The following is a 25,227-nucleotide window of genomic DNA, read 5'->3' as shown; positions in this document are numbered from 1 at the left end:
GAGGTTGAATGGCTACTTTTATGTACTTTTATTCAATGACCTGGGATCACTTCTAGTGCTAGGGCATAGCACATTGAAAGCACTTCCAGGTCAAACAGAAGTCCCTGAAAGTAAGGACTACTAATCCCAGCAGCCCCCACAGAACCCAATAGGGCTGTCCCACAGGACTACAGGTCCCAGCATGTCCTGCAGATGTCTGTGTGGGAATCCTAGCCCAGGGGTGCTACCATCCAGCATATTTTTGGATAAAGGAGCCAGACATTGTTGTCTCCCCCGGTCCTCCCATTATATTGGTCTCCAGGCCTGGAAAGGGTTCCTGTGCCCTCCCAGCTGTGAAGCTCATAAAGGCAAGGAATCATCCTCCATCCCCTTTGGGACGCCTGTCCATCCACTGTGGTACTTACACCAGTCAGATGTGCAAACTGGAATGTCACCCTTCTCTGTCTGTGCAGCATCTTGAAGTGGAGCTTTCAAAGTAAAACTTATACAGGCATAGGAAGAACATGTAAAGTCTACACTATTGGAGATCAAACCAGAAATTAAGGACCACTGTACTGCCTGGAATGAAATTCACTTAATGCCAGATATAATCATTGATTGACATTCGTGCATACTGCATAGTCTAGGGAAAATTGTTTCCAGTCAGTCATGCATTTCTATATGTAGATACTCGAATTTAGTGTCCTAGGGAACATGGATGTGTAATAACAAAGTTAAGAAGTGACTTGCCACCACTGTACTTACTAAAAATCTAGAACTGTTCGAAATGAAATGTGCCTCAGTGCACATGTTTGGCTCATTTGTGCGTAGCCCCAATGGTTTGACCAGACTGTTTATAAAAGCTTTTAGAATATCCTTTTCAGCTACAGTACAGAATGGTGTAGTCTGCTCCAGATTCCCATTTCCATTTTAGCATACAATTGCTTCTTGGTAAATTCATTAAGTTATGGGAGTTGCAAAGTAAATGGAAAAAACATCCGACGTTAACATAACATTCTCAGACCTGCTTATAAGATAAGTTCAGTGTTTTTAAAGTTCACAATCATGGCGTACATGAATTTGTCTTGGGAAATTGTGTGTTTTTAAGTGGAGCATTTTTATAAATAAAAACAAATGCAATGCCTATTTTGTGGTTTAAAATGTTAAAGGACATTACATAGCAAATGTGAAAAATAGCCTTAAAACTCAACAAAGAGACGTTCTTCAAAGCAGCAGAAAACACGCCTTCCCCATTATTGAAAGTGTTGACAGGTAAAATTCTCCAAAACATTTTATCTCAGCAAACATGTTGTGTTTGATGAATATTTTCCTGGAAATTCATCATGCAGTCGGCTTTGGCAAAATTTTTTCTCCCCAATACCCCATGATGCTTTGCAAGGCCAGTGTGACATCATACAGTTATAGCAGCCAATGTTAGATGGGACAGCCCCGATCCTAGTAAGGCTGACCCTAGTAGTGGGTGTAAAAAAAATTAGCAGAAAACTTGCTAATACATTTAAAAACAAAACACACGTGCAGAAGGAAACTGAAAATGTGTCGGTGTACTTGTGTTTTAAAGTTAATGTCCTTTTGTATGGACATGGATGTGACTGTTATGCAATATCGGAGCCTTCCCCTTTAATAGTACGTATTACCCAAGATGATGTGCAGTTGAAGAAGGGACTAGATCATGAGCTTTAGTGTTGTGTTTAAAGCACTCAATACCTAAGCACTCAAATCAGAAAATACAACTGTAAGAGCTGGAACCATAAGCCATAAACTGAAAACAACGTGGATATGCAGGTTTACAATATGCATGTAATCTTAAGGTGCGGATCAATGCTTGAGAATATGTTTGGTTTGAAAGTTGACATTTTATTTAAGTGTGTTTTAACGCTTTTTTCACATTTGCAGTGTTGCTCCTTAGACCCCATTTTATACTGCCAGAACAAACACAGTTTTTATTTATATATTTTTAATATATATACACTTTAGAACAGAACTTCCCATGGCATATTAATGTGTACCATCACTCTGAAAAAATAAATAATATAAAAAATGGCAAGCGTATCTGTTAGCTCAGTTCAGGGCTTTGAGATAACAAAAACCTTTTCAGCAGCAGCAGACACAGCCGTGAGCAGAATGCCAGTCCATTGCTGTATCTCTCTATTATAAAAAAAAAAACCTGGAAAGCAAAAGCAAGGCTACGATACGTGATCTTCTCGGAAGACATTTAAAAGACCTGCGAGAAGACAGAGACTTGCCACGGTGTGTCTCACAGGGACCGTAAACATGGGACTTGGTGCCAAGACATTATCCCACGGCTGTCTCGCAGGGACGTGGAACATGAGATTCTTGCAAGACACGCCCTACTTACAACAGATATTGTATAAGAGCACACCCATCAAATAAAACTCATTGGTGTAAAAGCACGTAGTACACACAGATCATGTGTTCTCAGCACATATAAAGCATATAAGGACAATACGGAGAATAGAGACCCAAAGGCATTGGAAGAGAAAAAAAGGCAGATAAGAGATTATAAAGGCAGTGGAAATTGAAAGGCTCAAACAAACGATGGTGCGATACACATGCAGAGAAAGGTACAGAATATGAAAGCAGTAAAATTAGAAAATATTGTAGCGTCCCAGCCAGGTTGAGGGCTTTTTGGTTTTGAGTGACTCTTAGGTCCGATTGAGGGAGGGCGGAGTACAGCACAGAAGACTGATGGCGGGGTATTGATTGATGCGGTAAGGGGTGGGGTGTTGGAGAGGGTGCTAGAAAGTTGTGTTTGGGGTTAGGAAGTCGGCAATTGTTCAAGTAAAAATTTTGTGACACTTTATCATGTCAGTTGCTACAGTATCAAAGAAAAGATTACCGCAAACAAAAGGTGATTAATCATCAGAGCCAGGTGTAATTGAAAAAATATCACGACAAATTGAGGTCAGAAAAAAAGAGTAGACAACAAAGTTTTTTTCGCATTCGCATCAATCAATGCACAAAACCTGGATTTACACAATAATGGACCATATGCTATGAGAATGTGTGGTCCCGGAACAGTTTAAGCAACGACAAGTTAAATTTCAAAGAATACACAATGCGGTCAGGTGTATATTGATGATCACAGAGAAGCGATGCAAATTTTAACAGGCAAATTAGAAAAGGTAATTTATATATTCCGCGAATAACATTACACACAGAAGGAGATCGTGATATGCCATTCGTATTAAAATGTTTACAGTTTACCGTGAGAATAGCTTTTGCTATGACAATCAATAAATCACAGGGACAAACATTAGAAAAATTCGGATTATTTTTTACAGAAACAGTATTCACTCACGGGCAGTTATACGTTGCGTTGTCACAATGTGTCTCCAAAAAATATTGTTTTTAATGAAGCTTTAAAGTAAAAGTGCAAATAATGAAATTGAAACAATTCCAAAAAGAAAAAAAAAATTAAAATTGTATATCCGATTAACCAAACACAGGGGTTGGTGAGCTAAGTGAGCAGGGGGCGAAGCCCCCAAGTATATATGTAAAAAAAAACATACAGTAAAGTGAGGGAGTGTACAAAAGTCTTGGGCACTTTAAATTGTTCATAAAATATGTGTCTGAGACGGTTGTTTGATGTCTCAATGGGAAAGAGCACATTTTAGAGTTCCTAACATTCCTTTTGCAAAAAGTGAAACAATAAAATATTTAAATTTCTTATAAAAAAGAGTGGAAGAAACAAGCTTCACTTTTAGTTTAGGTGATTCAATGCCAAGCCTTTTTATTATTACTATGGGGGGATTCGCATACTGTGAACACGCAACACTAATTTTGTAAATGTCATTCGATGCTTTTTATAACACAGTTCAAGCTGGTCCACAACAGGTCCTACATGAAGGCCCTTTAGGCAAAATAGCTGCGTCATACTTTGGTCAACTGAATTACAAAACAGATTCCATAACACTAAAAGGTGGGTTTGTATACAAGCTTGCAGGGTGTGCCTTTTAGAAGTACAGTTGAATATCCAAACCTGATAACATCAAGGATTGCTCAAGTAGCTAGAACAAAGAGTTTACAAAATGCAACCCGAGTTGTTTCACAGACTGTGGGCAGGCCTCAAGTTTGATTTTCTTACACTAAATAAACTAACATACAGTATGAATATAGCTGTGCCCAGTTAAACATGTGAGATCTTTATAGGAATAAAGGCCAATGCTTGACTAAGCAAATATATTGCAGGTGTTTTACCTGGCTATGAGTTTAGACCAATGTTAAGTTTGTACGCAGTCAGTTTCACTACTACCTCAAGTCTCCTAACCAGCAAAGGAACAGAAGTGTCGATCATCAACCCGACCCCAATTTATTGACCTTGGTCTAAATGGGCAATTTTATCTTTATGATAGAAGTTACTTATGAATTACTGTAATGTTTCAGTTAGCTTGAGTTACTATCATTTGCAAAGCTTTAGGCTATGCAGTACACCCCCAAATTTCACAGGGGTTACTTCTAGAGCACCCGCGAATTGTGAAAAACCGAGAATTTTGGATGCGGTTAAAAAAATGCGTATTTTTATAGTTTAAACCCTAAATATGCCCCCAAAACACTTTAATTTCAAACTCAGCTTAATACATTACCTAAAAATAAAGAATGTAAAGGTAAACCTGTATACTGCACAGTACTGTACTGCTATGTCTCCCGCAGTGCTAGAATGTAAAATACTTCATGCAAGCGCGTTTTCATTGCCAGAAGCTTTAGAAGGTGCAGGGCATTTTGACGGCATCTTGGGGCTTTAAGCCTTAAACTGCCACATACTTTGGGGTTAATGCATCCCTGGATTCCAAATACTTTTTTGCTGCACTTTAAGTAAATGTCACAATTCACAAAGAAAAAGTGAAATTTTAATGGAACACATTTTTTCTCCACGCAAAGAGCATCACAATTACTACATCACTGATAATTTTACACACTGCTAATGAACTGTAAAAACTATTTTAAAAAACTACTGGAACAATATGTACAAGGTGTAAGTGACGCCATGGATGAAATCACTGAGCCAACTGCGCTTGAACTGGCTGCACACAAGCACACAGAGGTAAGTGCTGACGCTGGCAGGCTAGTCTAGTGCAGCGGCTCAATCCCAGGGACAGTGAGGCTGCAGTGCTGCAGGGTGTCACGCTTGAGTCACAGAATTGCACAGAAACACAGGAGATTGGAGAGACAGGAACTTTATTCAAACACTTCAAACAAACATGTCTCTTTCAGAAGTAAAATGAGCTCAGTATGCAGTTAGTTCTCGTTTAAAAGAATAGGCAAACATCATAAGGGAGCACAATGGGAACAGGACACCCAACAGGAGCAGAGGATGTCTGGGGGAGGAGAGAGAAACAAAGCAATCAGCCAAAAAGGACAGGTGCTGTTCAGGCTTTTAAGTATGCGTAGCGTCGCCCGAGAACCTTATCACGTGATAGAGCAGCCACAAGTAAGCCCAGCAAGTAAAGGAGCAATGTGAAGGTAGTCTATCAGCGTTTTTTAAGAGGGATTTTTTTGAGGAGCGTCCGTGTCTTCTAGGGGTGTGTTCAGCCCCCCTGTTCATAAGGGGCTGACTGTGGTCATGAGCTGGCTGCTCAACGAATGTAAGGCACTGACTGATCAGCTCCTGCGTGCTCGCAAATGGCACTGGGATATGACTATAGCCGGTTGTAGCGGTTTAAGGGTTCAGGGGAACAAAACGGAAAACACAAGAACACTCAGCTGGGGATGCATCACAGTCAATCAGCAGCAAGGAGAAATGAATAACTCTGTAGCGGTTCGGTGCCACTAAGATTCATACCGTCGAGAAGATGGCGATTTATTTATTTTTATGGTGGAGCTTCCAGGGAGGCACCCAGCCTTGGCCCGACCTGCACGCACTCACAAACAGAGACAAAAACAAAGCAAACCGGTAATCAAACAGCAAATAAAGAATGTAATGAAAACAACGATACCACCCTGTTCCCGTTACGGCGATTACACATTAAATACAACAAAGCACAAAGAAAACACACACAGTAAATCATGAAAAACAGCAACGGATGAAATGTAATGATGAAAATAGATAGTCCAGAGATCCGCACGTTGAATGGGAAAGTAAAGATAGTCCCACCGCTAGTTCCTGAAATGGTGAAGACGGGTGGACGGGTTCAGGAACGCTCCTTTCTTTGCAGGATGGCCATGAATCCACTTACAGTCCTCATGTAGACAGGCAGACGGCAGACAATTCAGACACCAATCACGAAATGATCAAGGACAAAACGAATAAGTACAGGTAACCCAACAGAAGGCAGACAAACAGGAACTTCAAACTCAAATTACAAAAACTTTTTTTTTTGCTTTTGGTCACCGGCCCCCTTTTTAAAAGCTGTGCTGACATCCTTTGACCCCAACAGCCCCAGCACCCTCAACAGAAGACCAATCGGAGCGATGGCAGGGACTGCTGGGAGTTGTAGTTTCAAATTCTATTGGCTACTTTCACCATCCCAAGCTGCGTTTTCCTCTACAGTTGCTTCTTGTTCTCTCTACAGTACAGTATTGCCACAAAAAAAGCCATAAAATTTGTGGAGGATATTTGTGGTTGCTGCTAACAATTATTAGATAGGTTCTAAGGAAAAATCCGCGAGTGATTGAGGCTGTGAACTCTGAACCATTTCACGGGGGTATACTGTATACCTCTAAAAAGCATTACAGCTATGGCTATTGGTCACATTTTATACATGACCTCAGAGGTTAAGTACTGTTTAACTAGCATGTGCTTTAAAATAAAACCTCAGTGGCTAGATAGCTCTCTTAATGTGTGTTTTATGTTTATAATATTTCATATGCTACCTCAAAGGCTAAGTGCTATTCCTTAGCATGTGTTTTGGAAAAAAACCTTAGAGGCTACGCATCTTATCTTAACGTGTGTAACATTTGATACAAAGCCTAACTATTTAATAATACTCAATAGTTCTGAATATTCAGACTGTGAACCTCAGGGTCTGAGTTCTAGCATGTCCTTACAGTAAAAAGGGTGATACTTTTTAGATTTAATTACAATGATAGTAGGAAGATAATTCATATTATAATTGTAGCAAGCTCAAAATTATATATATTAACAAAATAGAAGAAAATTATAAAACAGTGAAATAAAGAATACTAGAAATGCACAAACATCATTTCCATTTGCTCTTGAGAAATACAAAGAGAAGGGAAATAGACCCGTACATTGTACATTTTACCCACAGTAGGCATGCCAGGGTCCTGCTTCATTAAAAGGCATAATTATATAAAGATTTTCCAGATATATTAGAGCAGAAACATACCTTTCTGAAAATAACCCCAAAAGATTCATCATAACATTAGCATTCATTTAACACCAAACATACTTATGAAGGTAATACACATGCCAAAGAAATTCTTAAATGATGTCCAGTGATCTAAGAAGACATAAAACTGGTTGACTGTCCATTTGGTGAAGAGGAGGAAGACTTTTAACAGCTGTATTGTTAGGAAAAAGTCCCCTCTTCTCCAGACGTAGAACAATTCTCCCAAGATAAAATGAGCTCATTCTTTCTTTCCTGGAGACAAACAGCAGTTTATTGTTGATACAAATGTTATTTCCTTCTGCCACATGCTCCAAATGCTGACCTGGACAGTGAAGTTTGCATGTTCTCCCCATGTGTATGTGGACTGAGTGTTCCTAACCTCAGGTATTGTTTAATGGCTAGTTATTAGAAGTGCGTCACTAAGCACTCTCAATTTCCAGAATCTGTGTTGTTAAATGACATCCTCCCAGTTTAGGCTCACAAGGAGCTCCCCAGGTTTTGCACATTACTTATTAAGTGAAAGATAGCCCTGGCGGCTATGGGGACCATGGGTACAGAGCTTTGAAGCTCAACCCTGCAGGGGGTGCCCCAATGCCTTGGGAGCCCTGGACCTCAGCACTTCTGCCACACCCGGAAGTGCTGGGGGGGAAGAGGATCAGGGACACCTGGAGTGCTTCCGCGTGCAGAGCCGGTACTTCCGCCACACTGGGGAGTGCCAGTGGAAGCTCATCGGAAGACACCTGGAGCACATCCGGGTGTGGATAAAAGGGACCGCCTCCCTCCATTGAGTTGGGTGGAAGAAGGACAAGGTCTGGGAGGAGGCAAGGAGGCAGCCTGAAGAAGTGAGGCATTTGATGGTGGCCAGGACTTTGGGGCTGTTGTGCACTTTATTGTAAATAATGGACTCTGTAAATAAACGTGTTGTGGGTGAGCTAAACGTGTCCGCCGTCTGTGTCCGGGTCATCTTCCACAAAAGAAAACTGCAAAACTATGTCTAAGTCAACATTTTTGGTGAGTATAATTAAATGTAACAAAAAGTAAAAGGTAATTGCTGAAAATCTAAACTAAATAAAAACAAAAAAGGACAAAAAATAAAATTAGAAAATGGCAAAAAACTAAAACTAAATTAAAACTAAAAACAGAACAAAAAACTACATAAAACTAAAATTAAAAAATTGTGGAAAATAGAAATAAAATCAAAAACTAAATAAAAAACAAAAGCTAAAAAATATTTTAAAACTAGAAAAACACTGAGGTGAACATAACATTTTACTAGTAATCCCTTAACCAACAGAGCTTGATGTAAAGTGCAGCAGCAACAGAGCTGACGTGAGGTCATCAAAGAGACGTGTTAAGATAGCTCTGTATGTCGATGGGACTGAGATCCATTAAGAGCAACTGTCACTTCTAGGAGGTGACCAGCAGTCAGTCGTTTTTTGAAGATTTGTCATTACAAACAGTGGTTATATTTGTGTCAAATTACCGTTTAGAAATCACCAGGAGACACACTCAATTTTATTTAATGTTTAGAGTCAGAATGTTTTCTTTCATACCTGAGAAGCTAAACTTTGTAGAGAATACAGCTAAACACAGGCATCATCAGCTGAGCAGAGTAAGTGGTGATTCAGTGTGGACTTTGTGACAGTCCTCATTGTGGTGCTTCTGTAACTGAACCTTCTGTTTTCATTTTCCAACTTCTTCAGAATGTTTTCTTTTTTCTTTTTCTTCTTCAGTTTTTTACTGGGACATTTCACAAGCATTAGGAAGGCAACAAATGATTGCCAGGTCAGCCATGAACTATATCGCAAATGGTAAGTCATTCAAACATATTTTTTATGATTTATGCTGCAACTTTGGTGGTACACCTGAGGTCTATGACAAGTTTTTGTTGCTCTGTTTGTGAGGTTCTGAGTACAGCTTCTTCTTCTTCTTTCGGCTGCTCCAGTTAGGGGTTGCCACAGCGGATCATCTCCTTCCATATCTTCCTGTCCTCGTCATCTTGTTCTGTTACACCCATCACCTGCATGTCCTCTCTCACCACATCCATAAACCTTCTCTTAGGCCTTCCTCTGTTCCTGTGACCTGGCAGCTCTATCCTTAGCATCCTTCTCCCAATATACTCAGCATCTCTCCTCTGCACATGTCCAAACCAAGGTTCTGAGTATAGCTACAGTAACTTATTTCTTGTTATTCTTATTTCTGGCAGATTATTTGTCTATAAATTGATTTTTAGCTAGTTTTGTTTTTAAAGTGTCACATTTCAATAGCATGTTCATCTTCATTTATCATTGAAGTTGTTCCTAGTAATCTGCGTTTGTGCATTCATCAGCAAATAATATCATGATCAATGTCTTATTTAAAAGTAAGCTGTTTGGAATCTCTTTTTTTTTTTTTTTTCTCACAAATAAATGTGTATCGAATTTTACGATTCAGTACTCATTTTGAGAGGATTTAGAGCCCCCAAATTAATTTCTGACATTTATTTTTTGATACCCCACTCTGTTTGAATTGCAGATTAATTTTTGGCCTGTCTCATTTGCCAATTTGATTTGTGCACATTCACTGCGATTTTAGGTGCCCGTTGTTAGGATGCAGGATGGTTGTTACGGCCGCGTTCTTAGAGGAGGTGACTTGGGTATTATGACAGAAAAGGAATAAGAGACCTTCAGGAGCAATCCTTCCCTATTCAAGCTGTGAATAAAAAAAACCTCTGTTGATTCACTTACTAAAAATCTTTGTGCTTCATTATTTTGTATATTTTCCTTTTGTTTTTGACTTCATTTTTGGCCTACACACAATTTTTTTGACCTCCTGGTTTTGATCCATTTCCACTTTCACATCCTGCTCCTTGGTATGCCAGAACTTGTCTGCTCTGTAGACATAATCCATACATGGAGTCGATCTCAACTTTGTTTAAGTTAAGGCTATGAAGTGGAACAAGAACCTTTATTCATTTTAAAAAAAGCATTTCAGAAAGTCAACTTAAAGTAAAATCTAATGTTAAGTTTTGTTTTGCTCATTCACGTTCATGAACAGCATTTGCTTTCTGATGCTCGCCTATATTTTAACAGTTAATGCCTTCCACTTACTTAGGGCCACAGTGCAGGGCCTGTACGGCCTGTGCTTTTCTATCAATTGTTACGCTGTACTATAGTCCTCCTAAGTCAACAGGGACTGTTACAGTATGTGTCAATGTGGATGATTAGTGTCATGGACTAGCACTGACAAAATTCCAGGGCCAGTTTTTGATTCCAGACCACGCAAGTTTGTTTGAGATGAAAACCTAAACTTATTGTCATTCTTTAGCTGATGCTTGGTGCTATTACAAACATTTTTAATTCCTTTCTGTTTATGTTACGATGTTTTACTTTTCACATCAGTGGCTTGAGTTAACAAGAATGTGCGATAATGGTGTTTTTATTTTATCAGACACCATTTATTCCAGCAATAGGTCTGTTTTGGATTTTAACATCAATCATATGTACATCATTAGTTTCTTTATTTAATGGTCATGCACTCATGGTGGCTCTGAGGCTTGGGAACTGCATCAGCAATTAGAAGGTTGACAGTTCAAATCCCGTAAATGCCAGAAGTGACTCCACTTTGTTGGGCCTTTAACCTGCAATTGCTTCATCCTGAGTATGATGTTAATCTGCAAGCAGGTCCTCCAATTTACAGGAAAACCTCCACTGTTCTGCTGCACTCGGGTCCCAATCCAGGTGGTTCATTGTGTGGTGGATGCGCCAATGTCCTATCAGCTCATGCTCCCAACCTCTCCTCGTGCACCCTTATTTTTACTACTATGCTCAATTCAAAAATTTTTATTTTCCACAGAAAGTTAAATCTTTCTGCATAAAACAGACCTGGGGCATCATTTATAAAACTTTGCGTGGGAAAATATGCACACACTGATAAAACAGGAAAATGCATGCACCAAAAAAACATCAGATTTATAAAACCTGCCCTACGCACATCTCTACATAATTCACCCTTTATAAATTACAATCACCTTGTAGATACAGTACGTTGTGGCCGCTAGGGGTCGCTGTTGCCCCATGAAACCCCACAGACAGACATCCAGGACACACGTTTAAAAGCACCAAGAAAAATTTTAATATTTTCTTCAAATAAAGTGCACAAAGCACCACACTCGCCACAATTCCACAATATTCAATAATTAATAACAATAATCAATAATCCTCCACTCCCAGCAGCATCGTTACCCAACCACCCAACTCCGGCTCTCCTGCTGGGTCTGCATCAGTCCTTTAAATAGTCCTTGACCCGGAAGTGTTCCTTCTCTTCTTCCAGGTCAAACGCCACATCATCCGTCTTCAAGTTGCCCGGAAGTACTGTGGGCTTCCATCCTCGTGACTCTGAAGTACTTCCGGGTTATAAGAAAAGTAGGAGTCCCCAGGTCCTTTATGATCTCCCCCTGGCGGCACCCACGGCACCCAATAGGGTTGAGAAAATGGACTGCATGTCCCATGATGCCCTGAGGGAATTTGGGGTACATTTACCGCCCAGGGGAGCTGCCACCTAGCGTCCTGGGGGAGGCAGTGTCCTGGAAATGTTGCCCTTCTCCACTCTTTTAGTTTAGGGACATCCTGGCTGGATTGAACTGCCGGCCGTCTATCACAGCATGCACATGAACATGCCTTGAATGCCACCCTGAAACATCCATACTGTATATGTAGCATGCTAATCAACCTTACACATATGCAATCACAATGCTGCAGAACTTCATTGGCTGGCAGAGCAGCCTCCCATATAATGCGCCAAGACCCCACCACCTGCATTCAAGAGTATCTGGTTGTGCTCCACAACTGAGAGCAGAATATCATGTGCAGCATTATAGGACCTCTAGGAAGACCTTCCCTCAGAAGTTACAACAGCTCACCAATATATTAGCTGATCAATAACCAAAAAAGTTCTTCAGTGCAGATATGTAGCGTTGGCCCCCTTAAAAGGGAACTAAAATACAATCAGCACAGCAGATTCATTGTTTTTGAGGTGTGATATATTTGTCACGTCAACACACAATGTAACAATGGCTTGGTGATATTAATTATTATGTGTGCGAGTCTTCATTTAGCCAGTCTGGCTGCATCTCCCTGCTTCATCAAGAGTGTCGTTATTTTTCAGTTTCTCCAAAATGTTGCGTATGGTTGGGTCAGACTTGCCGCAAATAAAAGCTTATTCCCCTGTAACATTTTGTGTTTGCGTTAGACGTTGGCGTACGCGTGTTTGTGCATACACAAGATTTATTAATAAGGCCTCTGGAATTTAGCTGAAAACTAAAACATTCATGATTTTATCCTTTCTTTGACAGTACATTTTCTAATCAATGTCTTGAGGCTTATACTCTATGTAAATCCTTATTTTTTTATTGTTTATTTTCTTTACATGCTAGTTGATCTTGCATCTAACACTTAAGTAATATGTGAGACGATCCTTGTTTTCATGTTAAAGGTGTCTTTGAAAAGCAAGTTGATGTGCATTTTCACTTGTTAATGCACTTGTGAGCAAGCAGCAATAACGAGAGGTAAGTCAATGGTCAGTCAATCTGCAGACCGAAGAAATTTGAGTAAATTTCTACCTTATGCCTGAAGTTGCTGGGATAGAATCCAGTCCCCTGTGACTCTGAAATGAATTGATTATGTTATGATATGTTTAAAATATGATAGACTGGGGGCTTTGCCCCCTTTGCTCGCCAACCCCCCCGGCCTTCACTATGCGCCAGCCACTTTGTGTCTCTGCCGCTCCACGTATGTGGATTTCACTTTCACCAAACAACAAATCTTTTAATTCTCGGGAAGAATTGGGAAGAAACGCTACTTTTCACTGATGGCAACATGGATTAGCCAATCTACAAGTCTCCGACTTAAAGTTTAAATCCGAACAATATATTTGATCTCTTTTCGCTATTCCGTTATTTCACAGAGTAATAATTTCCATTTGTTTGTGCTAATGCGATCTTTAGTATCATTTTTTTTGAGGCTTTCGAATTTTAGTACTTTCATTATCTCTAACCTGCCCTGCATGTGTATCGCGCCAATGTTTTTGAATTCTTTACGACATTCTACTTTGTCATCTACTCTTTGTCTTTTATTTCCGGCCCCAGCGTGGTTAAATCTTTGGCACAAAGTCTCGTCTCGCGGGACGTGAAAGTATCTCTCTGAAAAAGTCACGTCCCAGGATTTTTTTTATTATAATAGAGAGATGTATTAAATGATTCAGTAGCAGTGGCTAGTCTAATACAGCAAGTACATTGGCTACTTGCATAACAACAGCTCAGGATATAAAGAATGTAGTGAATGCTTATCAAATCCAGCTTTCCACACTCTGCTCCTTAAAGCAAGCACATTTTTGCCAGACTCGTGAGCACACACATTCTTGTAATGTTTTAATCTCTCATTGGCATGCAGCAGTATTCCTGCATGGCAATTTTAAGAGATTCATTTCTTTTTCATTTTTTAGGCTGTATCAGAGTTACACAATCAAAAAGATTGATCTTTTATGTAAACTAGTTCATTGGTAAGCTCATGGCTTTTCTGTAAAACAAGATGCAGGATCTTTTATTTGAGTTATCTTTACTCAGGTTCTAGTGCAGAGTGCCACACTGGCCGAGCTATAAAACAGAGCCTTGTGTATCCCTAGGCCGTTATACACTATCCACAAAAAATATTCCGCCCCTTGGAAGTTTTCACATTTTATTCCTATACAACATTAAATTACAGTGATTTATTTGGGCTTTTTCGACACTCATCAACAGAAAAAGGCACTTTAATGTCAAAGTGAAACAGATCTCTGTAAAGTGGTCTAAATTAATTACAAACTAGGGGGCTTCACACCCTGCTTGCTTGGCTCGCCAACCCCTGTGTTTGGTTTTCCAGATACACACTTTTAAGATTTTTTTTGCATTGAATTGTTGCTATTTCATTAGTTTCACTTTTATTTCAGAAGTTCTGTAAAAACAATACTTGTAATCTTGCGAGTCCCAATATGCTGAATCTTTTTAATGAGGTCAGGATAGGTTTCTCTGTTTGGAATTTCAGCACAGACAAAACGATCTACATCATCAGCAGTTAATAATTTTTTTTTTACAAAGTAAAAAACTAAGTAGAGTTCTGCATTGGACTCCTGTCTGTAAAGTCCTGCTATTTTCCTCTCACAGTTCCAAAAGTACAGGGGGTTACCAAGGTGATACCCCAGCTTTTGTCTAGGTTTTTGTACAAGGGCTAGACAGAATGTTTTCGACTCCTGGGGTAAACGTAGCTTTTTAAATAAGCAGACAGATAAATATATATGTATATTAACAAAGTAACCAATAAATGCATGTGCGGTAAACTCCATTTTTGAAATTCTCAAGATTCTTTATTTGTCACATGCATAGTTATACAGGACAACACGCAGTGAAATGCATCCTGATCCACTTATCAAAAACTGTGCAAAGTTAGAAGAATATCAGTTAGATTAACAAAAAGTCATAGATTGAAAGGTAACAGTATAGTAGATCATAATAAATAAGTACAATTATGTGAATAAAGTAGAATTAAGTGTTAAGGTGCAATAGTGTAGTAATTATTGTGCAAAACCAAAGTTAGACTGGTGCATAGTTAAATAAGGCAGTTTGTTTGTTTGCGCTACTGCGATCTTTACTTTCTTTTTTTATATTTTCTAATTTTCCTACTTTCATATCCTTTAACTTTCTCCACATGTGTATAGCGCCGTTTTTTTGTTTTTTTTTTGAGCCTTCATAATTTCCCTGGTTTCATAGCCTGCTCTGCATGTGTTTAGTGCCAATGTTTGTAAACGTCTTTATGAAGTTCTACTTTCTTTTACTCATTGTCTTTTAATTCTGAGCCGGATTGGACGTGCTTTTTTTTCAATTCCACTTGTTCCGGGCTGATAATTGCTTTCCTTATTTTCCGAATTTGCACCTCGATTATTCTTTTTTGCTCTTTTTCTGTCCAACGCATTTGAGTCTCTTTTCTCCGCGCTGCTTTCTTCTTCGCTTAGATGTCGACATTTAATTTATAACGTACCTTATACGCTTTATATGCGCTGAGAGCCCTGGATCTGTGTGTGCTCAAATCCTTCACAAGACTGAATGTTTTGTTGCCTATTGTCCTATTTGATAGATTGTAAGTAGGGCGTATCTTTGGTCTCACAGGTCTTTAAAATGTCTTACGAGAAGATCACGTATCGTAGACTTGCTTTTTGCTTTCCAGGACAGGATTTCCTTTTATAATAGAGAGATATAAAACACTAAATAATTGATTGCATCAGTATGACACACCTCTGTCCTCACTGGTGTAGCCAGTTGGTTTTGGAAGTCCCAGAATTAGTTTAGTAGAGATCAGCATGCACATTCTGAGAAACATGGAATGTTTGAGAAATGCTGGACAACAATGAACTCATTAAAGGGTATCAGTTTGACAGAGATGGAATAATATTCGTAACAAATCTTGTACAACCCCAAATCAGAAAAAGTTGGGACAGTGTGGAAAATGTGAATAAAAAAGAAAAAAGCAAGTTATAAATTCTCCTCAAATTTTATTTCATTGCAGACAGTATGAACACAAAATAATTCATGTTTTTTTTGTCAACATCATTTGATTTGTAAATAAATATCCATTCTTGCCATTCAGGCTTGCAACACATTTCAAAAAAAGTTGGGATGGGGGCAATTAAGGGGTAGTAATGAGGTATAATAACTAAATAATGATGTGATTTGAAACTGGTGATGTTAACAGGTGATTGCAATCATGATTCGGTACAAAAGCAGCATCGAGGAAAGGCCTACTCCTTTAGGAGCAAAGATGGGCAGAGGATCGCCAGTTTGCCAACAAGTGCGGGCAAAAATCTTGGAAATGATGAAGAAAAACGTTTCTCAAAGACAGATAGGAAGAGATTTCGGCATTTCTCCCTCTACAGTGCATAACATAGTGAAAAGAATCAGGGAATCTGGAGAAATTACCATGCGCAAAGGCCAAGGGCGCAAGCCTAAACTGAATGGCCGTGATCTCCGAGCTCTCAGACGGCACTGCATTAAAAACCGTCATTCATCAATAAATGATATAACTGCGTGTGTCCAGAAGCGCCGTCGACTTCTCTGGGCTCGGAGGCATCTGGGATGGTCCATTGTTCAGTGGAAACATGTATTGTGGTCAGACGAATCGGTTTTTCACATCTTTTTTGGAAGAAATGGACGCCGTGTGCTGCGGACCAAAAAGGAAAAGGACCATCCAGACTGTTACCAGATACAAGTCCAAAAGCCAGGGTCTGTCATGGTATGGGGTTGTGTCAGTGCCTTCGTCAAAGGTAACTTGCACTTCTGCGATGGCACCATCAAATGCTGCCTTCAAGACGACATCTTTTCCAGGGACGCCCATGCTTATTTCAGCAAGACAATACCAAACCACATACTGCGCGCATAACAAAGACATGGCTGCGTAAGAAGAGGGTGCGGATGCTTAACTGGCCTGCCTGCAGCCCTGATTTGTCTCCTATAGAGAATGTTTGGCGCATTTTGAAACGAAAAATGCATCAACGAAGACCCCGTACTGTTGCGCACCTAAAACGTTGTTTGCAGGAAGAATGGGACAAACTAACACCTGCAACACTTAGTCACTTGATTTCTTCAATGCCTAAACGTCTTTTAAGTGTTGTTAAAAGACAGGGGAACTGTACAAAGTGGTAAATGCTGCACTGTCCCAACTTTTTTTGAAATGTGTTGCAAGCCTGAAATGGCAAGTGGTGGCTCTGAGGCTAGGGATCTGCACTGGCAATTGGAAGGTTGCCGGTTCGAATCCCGTAAATGCCAATAGGGACTCTGCTCTGTTGGGCCCTTCAGCAAGGTCCTTAACCTGCAATTGCTGAGCGCTTTGAGTAGTGAGAAAAGCGCTATATAAATGCAAAGAATTATTATTATTAAGAATGGATATTTATTTACAAATCAAATGATGTTGACAAAAATAACATGAATTATTTTGTGTTCATACTGTCTGCAATGCAATAATATTTAAGGAGAATTTATAACTTGCTTTTTTCTTTTTTTATTCACATTTTCCACACTGTCCCAACTTTTTCTGATTTGGGGTTGAACATCACGTGTTTGCTCTGTCTACGTGGATAAGCCATACACAGTCAGCTGAAATGAAATGTTCTGTTTTTGGCCACAGGGAAAATGCAGTTTTGCAAAAGCAAGGATCTGGGTATGTCACAAACAACCAAATTTTCTACCAATATTTGAACACACTTACAATGTGTGAGGTAATATGCAAATTTATACATTTTCCCCCCCAGTCTACGTCAGGTAATGTTAAAGCAAGCTGCATTCATGCAAATTGACACGCACATAAAGATCATTGACTCAAGGGTGGATAAGCACATACAGTCATATGAAAAAGTTTGGGACCACTCTTAATTCTTTGGATTTTTGTTTATCATTGGCTGAACTTTCAAAGTAGCAACTGCCTTTTAATATCTGACATGTCTTATGGAAACAGTAGTATTTCAGCAGTGACATTAAGTTAATTGGATTAACAGAAAATATGTATCATAACAAAATTAGACAGGTGCATAAATTTGGGCACCCCAACAGAGATATTACATCATTACTTTGTCTCATCAGTCCAAAGCACTTTGTTCCAAAATGAATCTGACTTGTCTAAATGAGCATTGGCATACAACAAGTGACTCTGTTTGTGGCATGAGTGCAGAAAGGGCTTCTTTCTCATCACCCTGCCATACAGATGTTCTTTGTGCAAATTGTGCTGAATTGTAGAACGATGTACAGATACACCATCTGCAGCAAGATGTTCTTGCAGGTCTTTGGAGGTGATCTGTGGGTTGTCTGTAACCATTGTCACAATCCTGCTCATATGCCGCTCCTGTATTTTTCTTGACCTGCCAGACCTGCTGGGTTTAACAGCAACTGTGCCTGTGGCCTTTCATTTCCTGATTCCATTCCTTACAGTTGAAACTGACAGTTTAAACCTCTGAGATGGCTTTTTGTAGCCTTCCCCTAAACCATGAGACTGAACAATCTTTGTTTTCAGATCTTTTGAGAGTTGCTTTGAGGATCCCATGCTGTCACTCTTCAGAGGAGAGTCAAAGGGAAGCACAACTTGCAATTGACCACCTTAAATACATTTTCTCATGATTGGACACACCTGTCTATGAAGTTCAAGGTGTAACAAGCTAATCCAACCAATTTGGTGTTACAAGTAATCAGCATTGAGCAGTGCCAGGCATTCAAATCAGCATAATTACAAGAGGACCCACATTTTTGCACAGCCAGTTTTTCACATTTGATTTAATTTCATACAACTAAGTACTGCTTCACTAAAAATCTTTGTTTGGAAAACACCCCAGTACTCAGATGTTCCTAGGAAATGAAAGACATTCCACTGTTATCTTTTTTGTTGAAAGTAAAGTCAATTATTATGCAGGCTGAGAGGGGTTCCCAAACTGTTTCATATGACTATATATGTGAATCACATACCATATCAGGGGTGTTCATGGAGGCAAACTGCAGTGCCTTAGGCAGCATATTACCCTGAAGACAGGTGGGGCTAGATGGGTGACTGGCAGCAAAATGTCACACAGCTACGCTGAGCTCTGCATTTCACAAACCTCTGGAACATTTGCATTACACTTCATTAGCAGAGACTCTATTGTGCATTAGATAAATAATAGCTTTGTGGAAGATAAGGGAGGATCACAGAGAGAGGCACGGCATGTGACAGACAGCATGACGATGGGGAACATTGAAAGAGTGAACACAACATCAGAATCAGCGCCAGAATAGATGTTGCTACCTTCAGTAACTTTACAAGGAGTTTCCAGTAGTCATTTGTGAAAGTGATTCTAAAAGTACAGCTGTGGATCATTCATTGTTAAATAAATGTGTCCGTTATTGGGCTTTACTCTCATTTGGTGTGTGTGTCTCGGCCTTTCCATCTGGGTGCTCATTACGGTATTGTTTGTAAAGTTGTTGCAAAGTAGCAACAAGTAAAGTGCAGCTTAGCGCAATATTTTATTTATTCTGTTTTTTTTTTCTTCTACTCCTACAATATTTTTATTATTTTTATAATGATCTTTGTGTTGAAGCCTTAGCATTAGTATCAGAAAACTAAAAAAAAATCATCATTATATCCACGGAAACTATAAAATGCCTTCATGAGTGCCAATTTGCAGCTTGGGCTGCAGTAAAAATGTGACATCAAGTACTCTGAAACGTGAACTCCTACTCCTCACTGGTAGTGGATGCAGAGTGCTGATTAACTACTGTATTTCAGGGGGCAGATTCTTATCTTAGTCAGACAAACAGTGCAATTCCTAGGAGTAATTCTGAGATGTATGATAAATATGGGCACAGATGTCAACCCAACTGAGAAATTGTGACTGAACTTGATAAAGTCTGCTCACTCACAGGAGCAGTTTTGCAAAGAAGAATAAAGAAAAATGAAGTGTCCAGATGTGCAAATATGCAGTCAGTTATTTTGTGTTATGTATTTGTAATTAAAGTAATTCAGATCCCTTTGCAGAGACGTGTTTTCACTTTGACATTAAAGTGTTGATCAGGGTCAAAAAAGCTGGATTGGAATCCACTATTATTCAATGTTGTATAAGAATAAAATTTTAAACATCCCCTAAATACATTTTATAAAAAGTGAATCTGATATTCATTACAGTATTACACAGTGTGATTTGTGGAGGAAATGGTTTTTGCACATTCAAAGCTGTCTAGTACCTTATAGTTCCAGGCTGAAACGTAAAGAGGACTCTGTTTTCACAGGCCTTAGATTGACTCTGTACATCCACAAAGTGAACACCATGACGGTATTCCTTCATTGCATTTGCTGTTGCTTCTTTCAAGGATGCAAGGACATATCTTCATAACTGAAATACTCCACAATGAGATTTTATTTGAACAAAAGAAACCACTCTTACTGAATTCAAAATGCTCATTTTCAAATGGAACTTGAATATGCTTTCATTTTTTGTTGTCATCTGAGATCTTGTGTGTGTGTGCGTTTTGATTTTGCTTATTTCACCGTTTCTTTGCCAGTAAAACTGTACTAGTTTAAATGCTAAAATGACTTGTCTTCTTAGACTTTACTTCATCTTTAAAATCTACAATATTTGTATAATAAACAATTAGAGTAAAAGGTACTGTAAACATAGCGGCAGGGTTTTGGGCTTTTTTCCAAAGGCTTTGACATCAGCACTGATCTGAAAATAAATACTTGGGGCCCGTATGGTGTCAAATAGCAGTTTGGTTTATTTTCTTTGTGAATACTCAGGTAGAAAAGTAAATGTGGGATTGATAATAATCCTAATTTACCCTGAGTATGCCCTGCAGTGGAGTTTTATAACATCCAGTATACTTCTTACTGTTCACCTGCTGCCTCCTGACTTTGAAATATGAGAAGTCGATCTATAAAATGAAAAATATTCATATTCTGTTCTCCCTGAGAATTTCTAATGTTGTAAAAGTACCAGTGGAGCTCTACAGGATAAAACTATTAGTGGCAATAAACATATGCATGCAACGACTGAAGTTGAGAAGCAGTCTTACACTATTTTAGGACTGATGAAGTTACTAAAAAATGAATTATTATTATTATTATAAAACCGTTTCATAATGGAGGGGATTCATAATTTTCATAATTTTATTACTACATGCACCACAGAATACATTCCAATAGATGGTGAACTGCAAACGTTATCACTGAATACATCCAACAGAGAGTTACCACCAGATGGACAGAAATCAGTTTATACACCTTAATAAAGGCACATGTGTTTGTGTACCTTTGTGCCCAACATGTTGTTAGGATGAAAAAGAAGAATGTAAAATTAGGCAAAACATGTAAAAGAAGGATCAATAAATCAAAAATAACATATAAGGGTCTAAAAATAAGAAAATTGGTCTTATCGACCTATTCTGTTGTCTGAAGTTGTACACCACCAACAGCAGCATGGTTGAAACTTGCTTGCACTCGCTCAGGCCACATGAACAAGATTTATAGCTGTAATGCTAATGACCGAGAACTTTGCATGGTTGGCAGTGGATGAGTGTTGCACGTCAGGAAACCAAAGTTCCAACACAACCAGGCTAGAGTTGCTAAATATATCCAAAGTGGTAGAGACCACTGCCTTGTTTTCCCAGCAAAACATCTGACCTCTAAATGAGGTAAGGTCAGCAACCAAAGCCAAGAGGAAATACAGAAAAATGGACGCCTCTATCCGAAGAGGAAAAGGCCGCCACGAGTGAAAGGGATTGGGTGTGTATTTATATCAGACCAAATGGACGACCCATTTATCAAATAAGAAACAGGCGGCCTGTGCTGATTACTTAGACATCAACCCATCTTAGATGAGTAGGACAGCTAGCAAGTAAATAATCTTGTTTCCAAAAAGGCCTGAATGTCCTTAGTAATGAAGTGCAGGTTATCTTCCATCACAGAAAAGTTAGATTTAAAAGAAGGTGTACTAAATGACTGAAAGAAACAAAACAGAGAAAAGAAACACTGGCTAATAGAAGAGATGATGGGGAAGATTTGGAAGAAACGGGAAGCAATGATGTTTGATTGAAACCAACACTATTTACTGAATAATGGGCTGTGAAGTATCACTGAATGCATTTGAAAGTTTTTGGAAGGTGAACATGGTAGTCTGAATTAATTAAATAAATAATGCCAACTTCTATATATGAAATATTGTATATACAAAAGTGAAATAGCTGACGAAGTGTTACAGACAACTCTTTATAACATCTGAGAGTTACCAAGGAGCCTAAGAGATTATGAAGGATGACAAAAAATACCTGGAAATAACAAGACAAGAACTGCAAATAGATAAGAAAGAACAAGACAAAATGGAAGCTGAGGTGCATGCTGCATACCTTCCCACATGCAAGCCTACTTGTACAGTCCAGCACACTTTATATAAAGATGCCCTGCTTTGGTACTGCTTTGATATACTGATTCCTGCTTTGTACCTAGATAGATAGATAGATAGATAGATAGATAGATCGATAGATACTATTTAATACTGACTGATAGATTGATAGGATACTATCTAATACTAATAGATAGATAGCTAGTGAGAAAGAAGAAACATTATTAACTGAAATGTAAGCTATAATAAGAATGTGCTGTGCATTAACCGACAGTATAACATTAATCCTTTTATAAGCTGAGAAAACATTCTTAAATTGTAACTGCCACATAGCCATTGAAGTGTTGTAACCCTGATGGTGCAGAAGAATAGGGAAGTACATATTTTGCAAAGTGCTGTCTCTGTAAAACTAGCCATAGCTGAATTGCATAGCCTAATTTGGATGGGGAACCTGAGACTTTGGGCATGCTGACTACCGTGTACTTCTGCACGTACTGATTTCATGTGTCATCTTAAACTACTTGCAAACTCTGCGTGACCCCAAATTGAACTGACATACTTCCTCTTTTTGTTTAGTAAACAAACTGGTATAAAACTGAGCTAACTTCCTTTTTTGAGCAGGTTGTCTGATCTGACCTGTCAGTATCAACTTGAGCTGGCAGGCGGGCAGCCTGCCTCCTCTCACCAAGAATAAAGAATTTGCTTTTTATTTTAAATTGGTGTTTTTGTCTCCCTTTGTTTTTCCGACTTCAGCGACCACACTAGACAGATAGATGAGATACTATTTAATACTGATAGATGGAACTTCATTTCTAGTGCTGCTAGGACAGGGTCCCACCTGCTTACAACCTACAGTTAGCTTAAAGCGTGCTCAAAGAAGTTATGCTAGACATACACTTAAAGTATCTACTAAACAAAAAATACATTTTCAAATCTACTTAATTTTGTATTCTCAATTGTAGTAGAAATTTGTAAAATTATATATACATCAATGTGATTCCTTTCACATTCAGGTTGTTATCTTTCAGGGCTGAAGAATATGGACCAGTTATACGAGTGAATATGCTAAACCATGTGTTTCTGATTGTGACCAGTCCAGAGGCAGTTAAGGTAAGCCTAGAAAATTTAAACCTATCAATTATTCTTTACTAGCAAAATACCCGCGCTTCGCAGCGGAGAAGTAGTGTGTTAAAGAGGTTATGAAAAAGAAAAGGAAACACTTTAAAAATAACGTAACATGATTGTCAATGTAATTGTGTTGTCATTGTTATGAGTGTTGCTGTCATATATATATATATATATATATATATATATATATATATATATATATATGTATATATATATATATATATATATATATATATACACACACACACACAAACATATATATACATATACATATATACATATCTACATATATACATATATATATATATATATATATATACATATAGACATCCAGATATATATAAATATATATATATATATATACACATAAACATATATATACACATACATATACACACAGACATATATACATATATACATACATATATACACACATACATACACACACACATATATATATATACACAGACACATATCTACATATATATATATACATATCTACATATGTACATATATATATATACACACACAAACATATATATATATATATATATATATACACACACAAACATATCTACATAATTAACATCCGGCGCCGAGAGTGGCAGCCTTTTCAGCAGCTCCGTGCATGACTGTATGTGTACTTTTCTACTTTTATTTTTTACTTTTATTTTTCTATTTCTATTTTTATTTATTGATCACTCCTATTACTTTATCGTATTAATTTATTTTATGTGGATTCGTTCCCTGGACACACTTACTTTTACAACGTGGGCATGGAGTTTTACATGCCAAGACTCGCCTTTGTGAATTTCCCATTGGGATTAATAAAGTATCTATCTATCTATCTACATATATATACATATATATACAGTAATCCCTCCTCCATCGCGGGGGTTGCGTTCCAGAGCCACCCGCGAAATAAGAAAATCCGCGAAGTAGAAACCATATGTTTATATGGTTATTTTTATATTGTCATGCTTGGGTCACAGATTTGCGCAATAACACAGGAGGTTGTAGAGAGACAGGAACGTTATTCAAACACTGCAAACAAACATTTGTCTCTTTTTCAAAAGTTTAAACTGTGCTCCATGACAAGACAGAGATGACAGTTCAGTCTCACAATTAAAAGAATGCAAACATATCTTCCTCTTCAAAGGAGCAAACAATTCAATAGTGCTGTTTGGCTTGTAAGTATGCGAAGCACTGCGGCACAAAGCTGTTGAAGGAGGCAGCTCACACCCCCTCCGTCAGGAGCAGACAGAGAGAGAGAGAGTTAGAGAGATATAGAGAGAGACAGATAAAAAAATCAATACGTGCCCTTTGAGCTTTTAAGTATGTGAAGCACCGTGCAGCATACTTAAAAGCTGCACACAGAAGGTAGCAACGTGAAGATAATCTTTCAGCATTTTTAGACGAGTGTCCTTATCGTCTAGGTGTGCGAACAGCCCCCCTGCTCACACCCCCTACGTCAGGATCACAGATAGTCAGCGCAAGAGAGAGAGAAAGAAAAGTAAGTTGTGTAGCTTCTCAGCCATCTGCCAATAGCGTCCCTTGTATGAAATCAACTGGGCAAACCAACTGAGGAAGCATGTACCAGAAATTAAAAGACCCATTGTCCGCAGAAACCCGCGAAGCAGCGAAAAATCCGCGATATATATTTAAATATGCTTACATATAAAATCCGCGATGGAGTGAAGCCGCGAAAGGCGAAGCGCGATATAGCGAGGGATTACTGTACACATATATATACATATCTACATATATATACACATATAGCTGATTACCCAGTGGCTTCGCTCACTGAGTGCAAGAAAAAAAAATAAAATGTATGTATAAAATAAGTTTGTTAATTGCCAAATTTATTTTTCCA

At 38.5% G+C, this 25,227-nt stretch overlaps 1 protein-coding gene and 1 long non-coding RNA gene across 3 annotated transcripts in view; one reads left to right on the top strand and one right to left on the bottom strand.

Annotated features, from left to right (window-relative positions):
* LOC127526086 (uncharacterized) overlaps positions 1–25,227 on the bottom strand; it is a 289,571-nt gene that overhangs the window by 87,539 nt on the left and 176,805 nt on the right. The window lies entirely within an intron of this gene.
* The window catches only part of LOC127526081 (cholesterol 24-hydroxylase-like), a 191,937-nt gene that overhangs the window by 1,454 nt on the left and 165,256 nt on the right, over positions 1–25,227 (top strand). The window contains exons 2-3 of one of the 2 annotated variants that reach the window (XM_051920167.1): positions 9,044–9,121; positions 23,255–23,336. The exons of the other annotated variant lie outside the window; for it this stretch is intronic. Of the exons in view, the coding sequence (XP_051776127.1) occupies positions 9,044–9,121; positions 23,255–23,336 (160 nt within the window). The remainder of the gene's footprint in view (positions 1–9,043; positions 9,122–23,254; positions 23,337–25,227) is intronic. 2 annotated transcript variants of the gene reach the window in all.

This window comes from Erpetoichthys calabaricus, chromosome 16 (genome assembly GCF_900747795.2).
Source record: "Erpetoichthys calabaricus chromosome 16, fErpCal1.3, whole genome shotgun sequence".
In the NCBI taxonomy this organism is placed as follows: Eukaryota; Metazoa; Chordata; class Cladistia; order Polypteriformes; family Polypteridae; genus Erpetoichthys; species Erpetoichthys calabaricus.
This window is presented reverse-complemented; position numbering and strand designations above follow the sequence as displayed.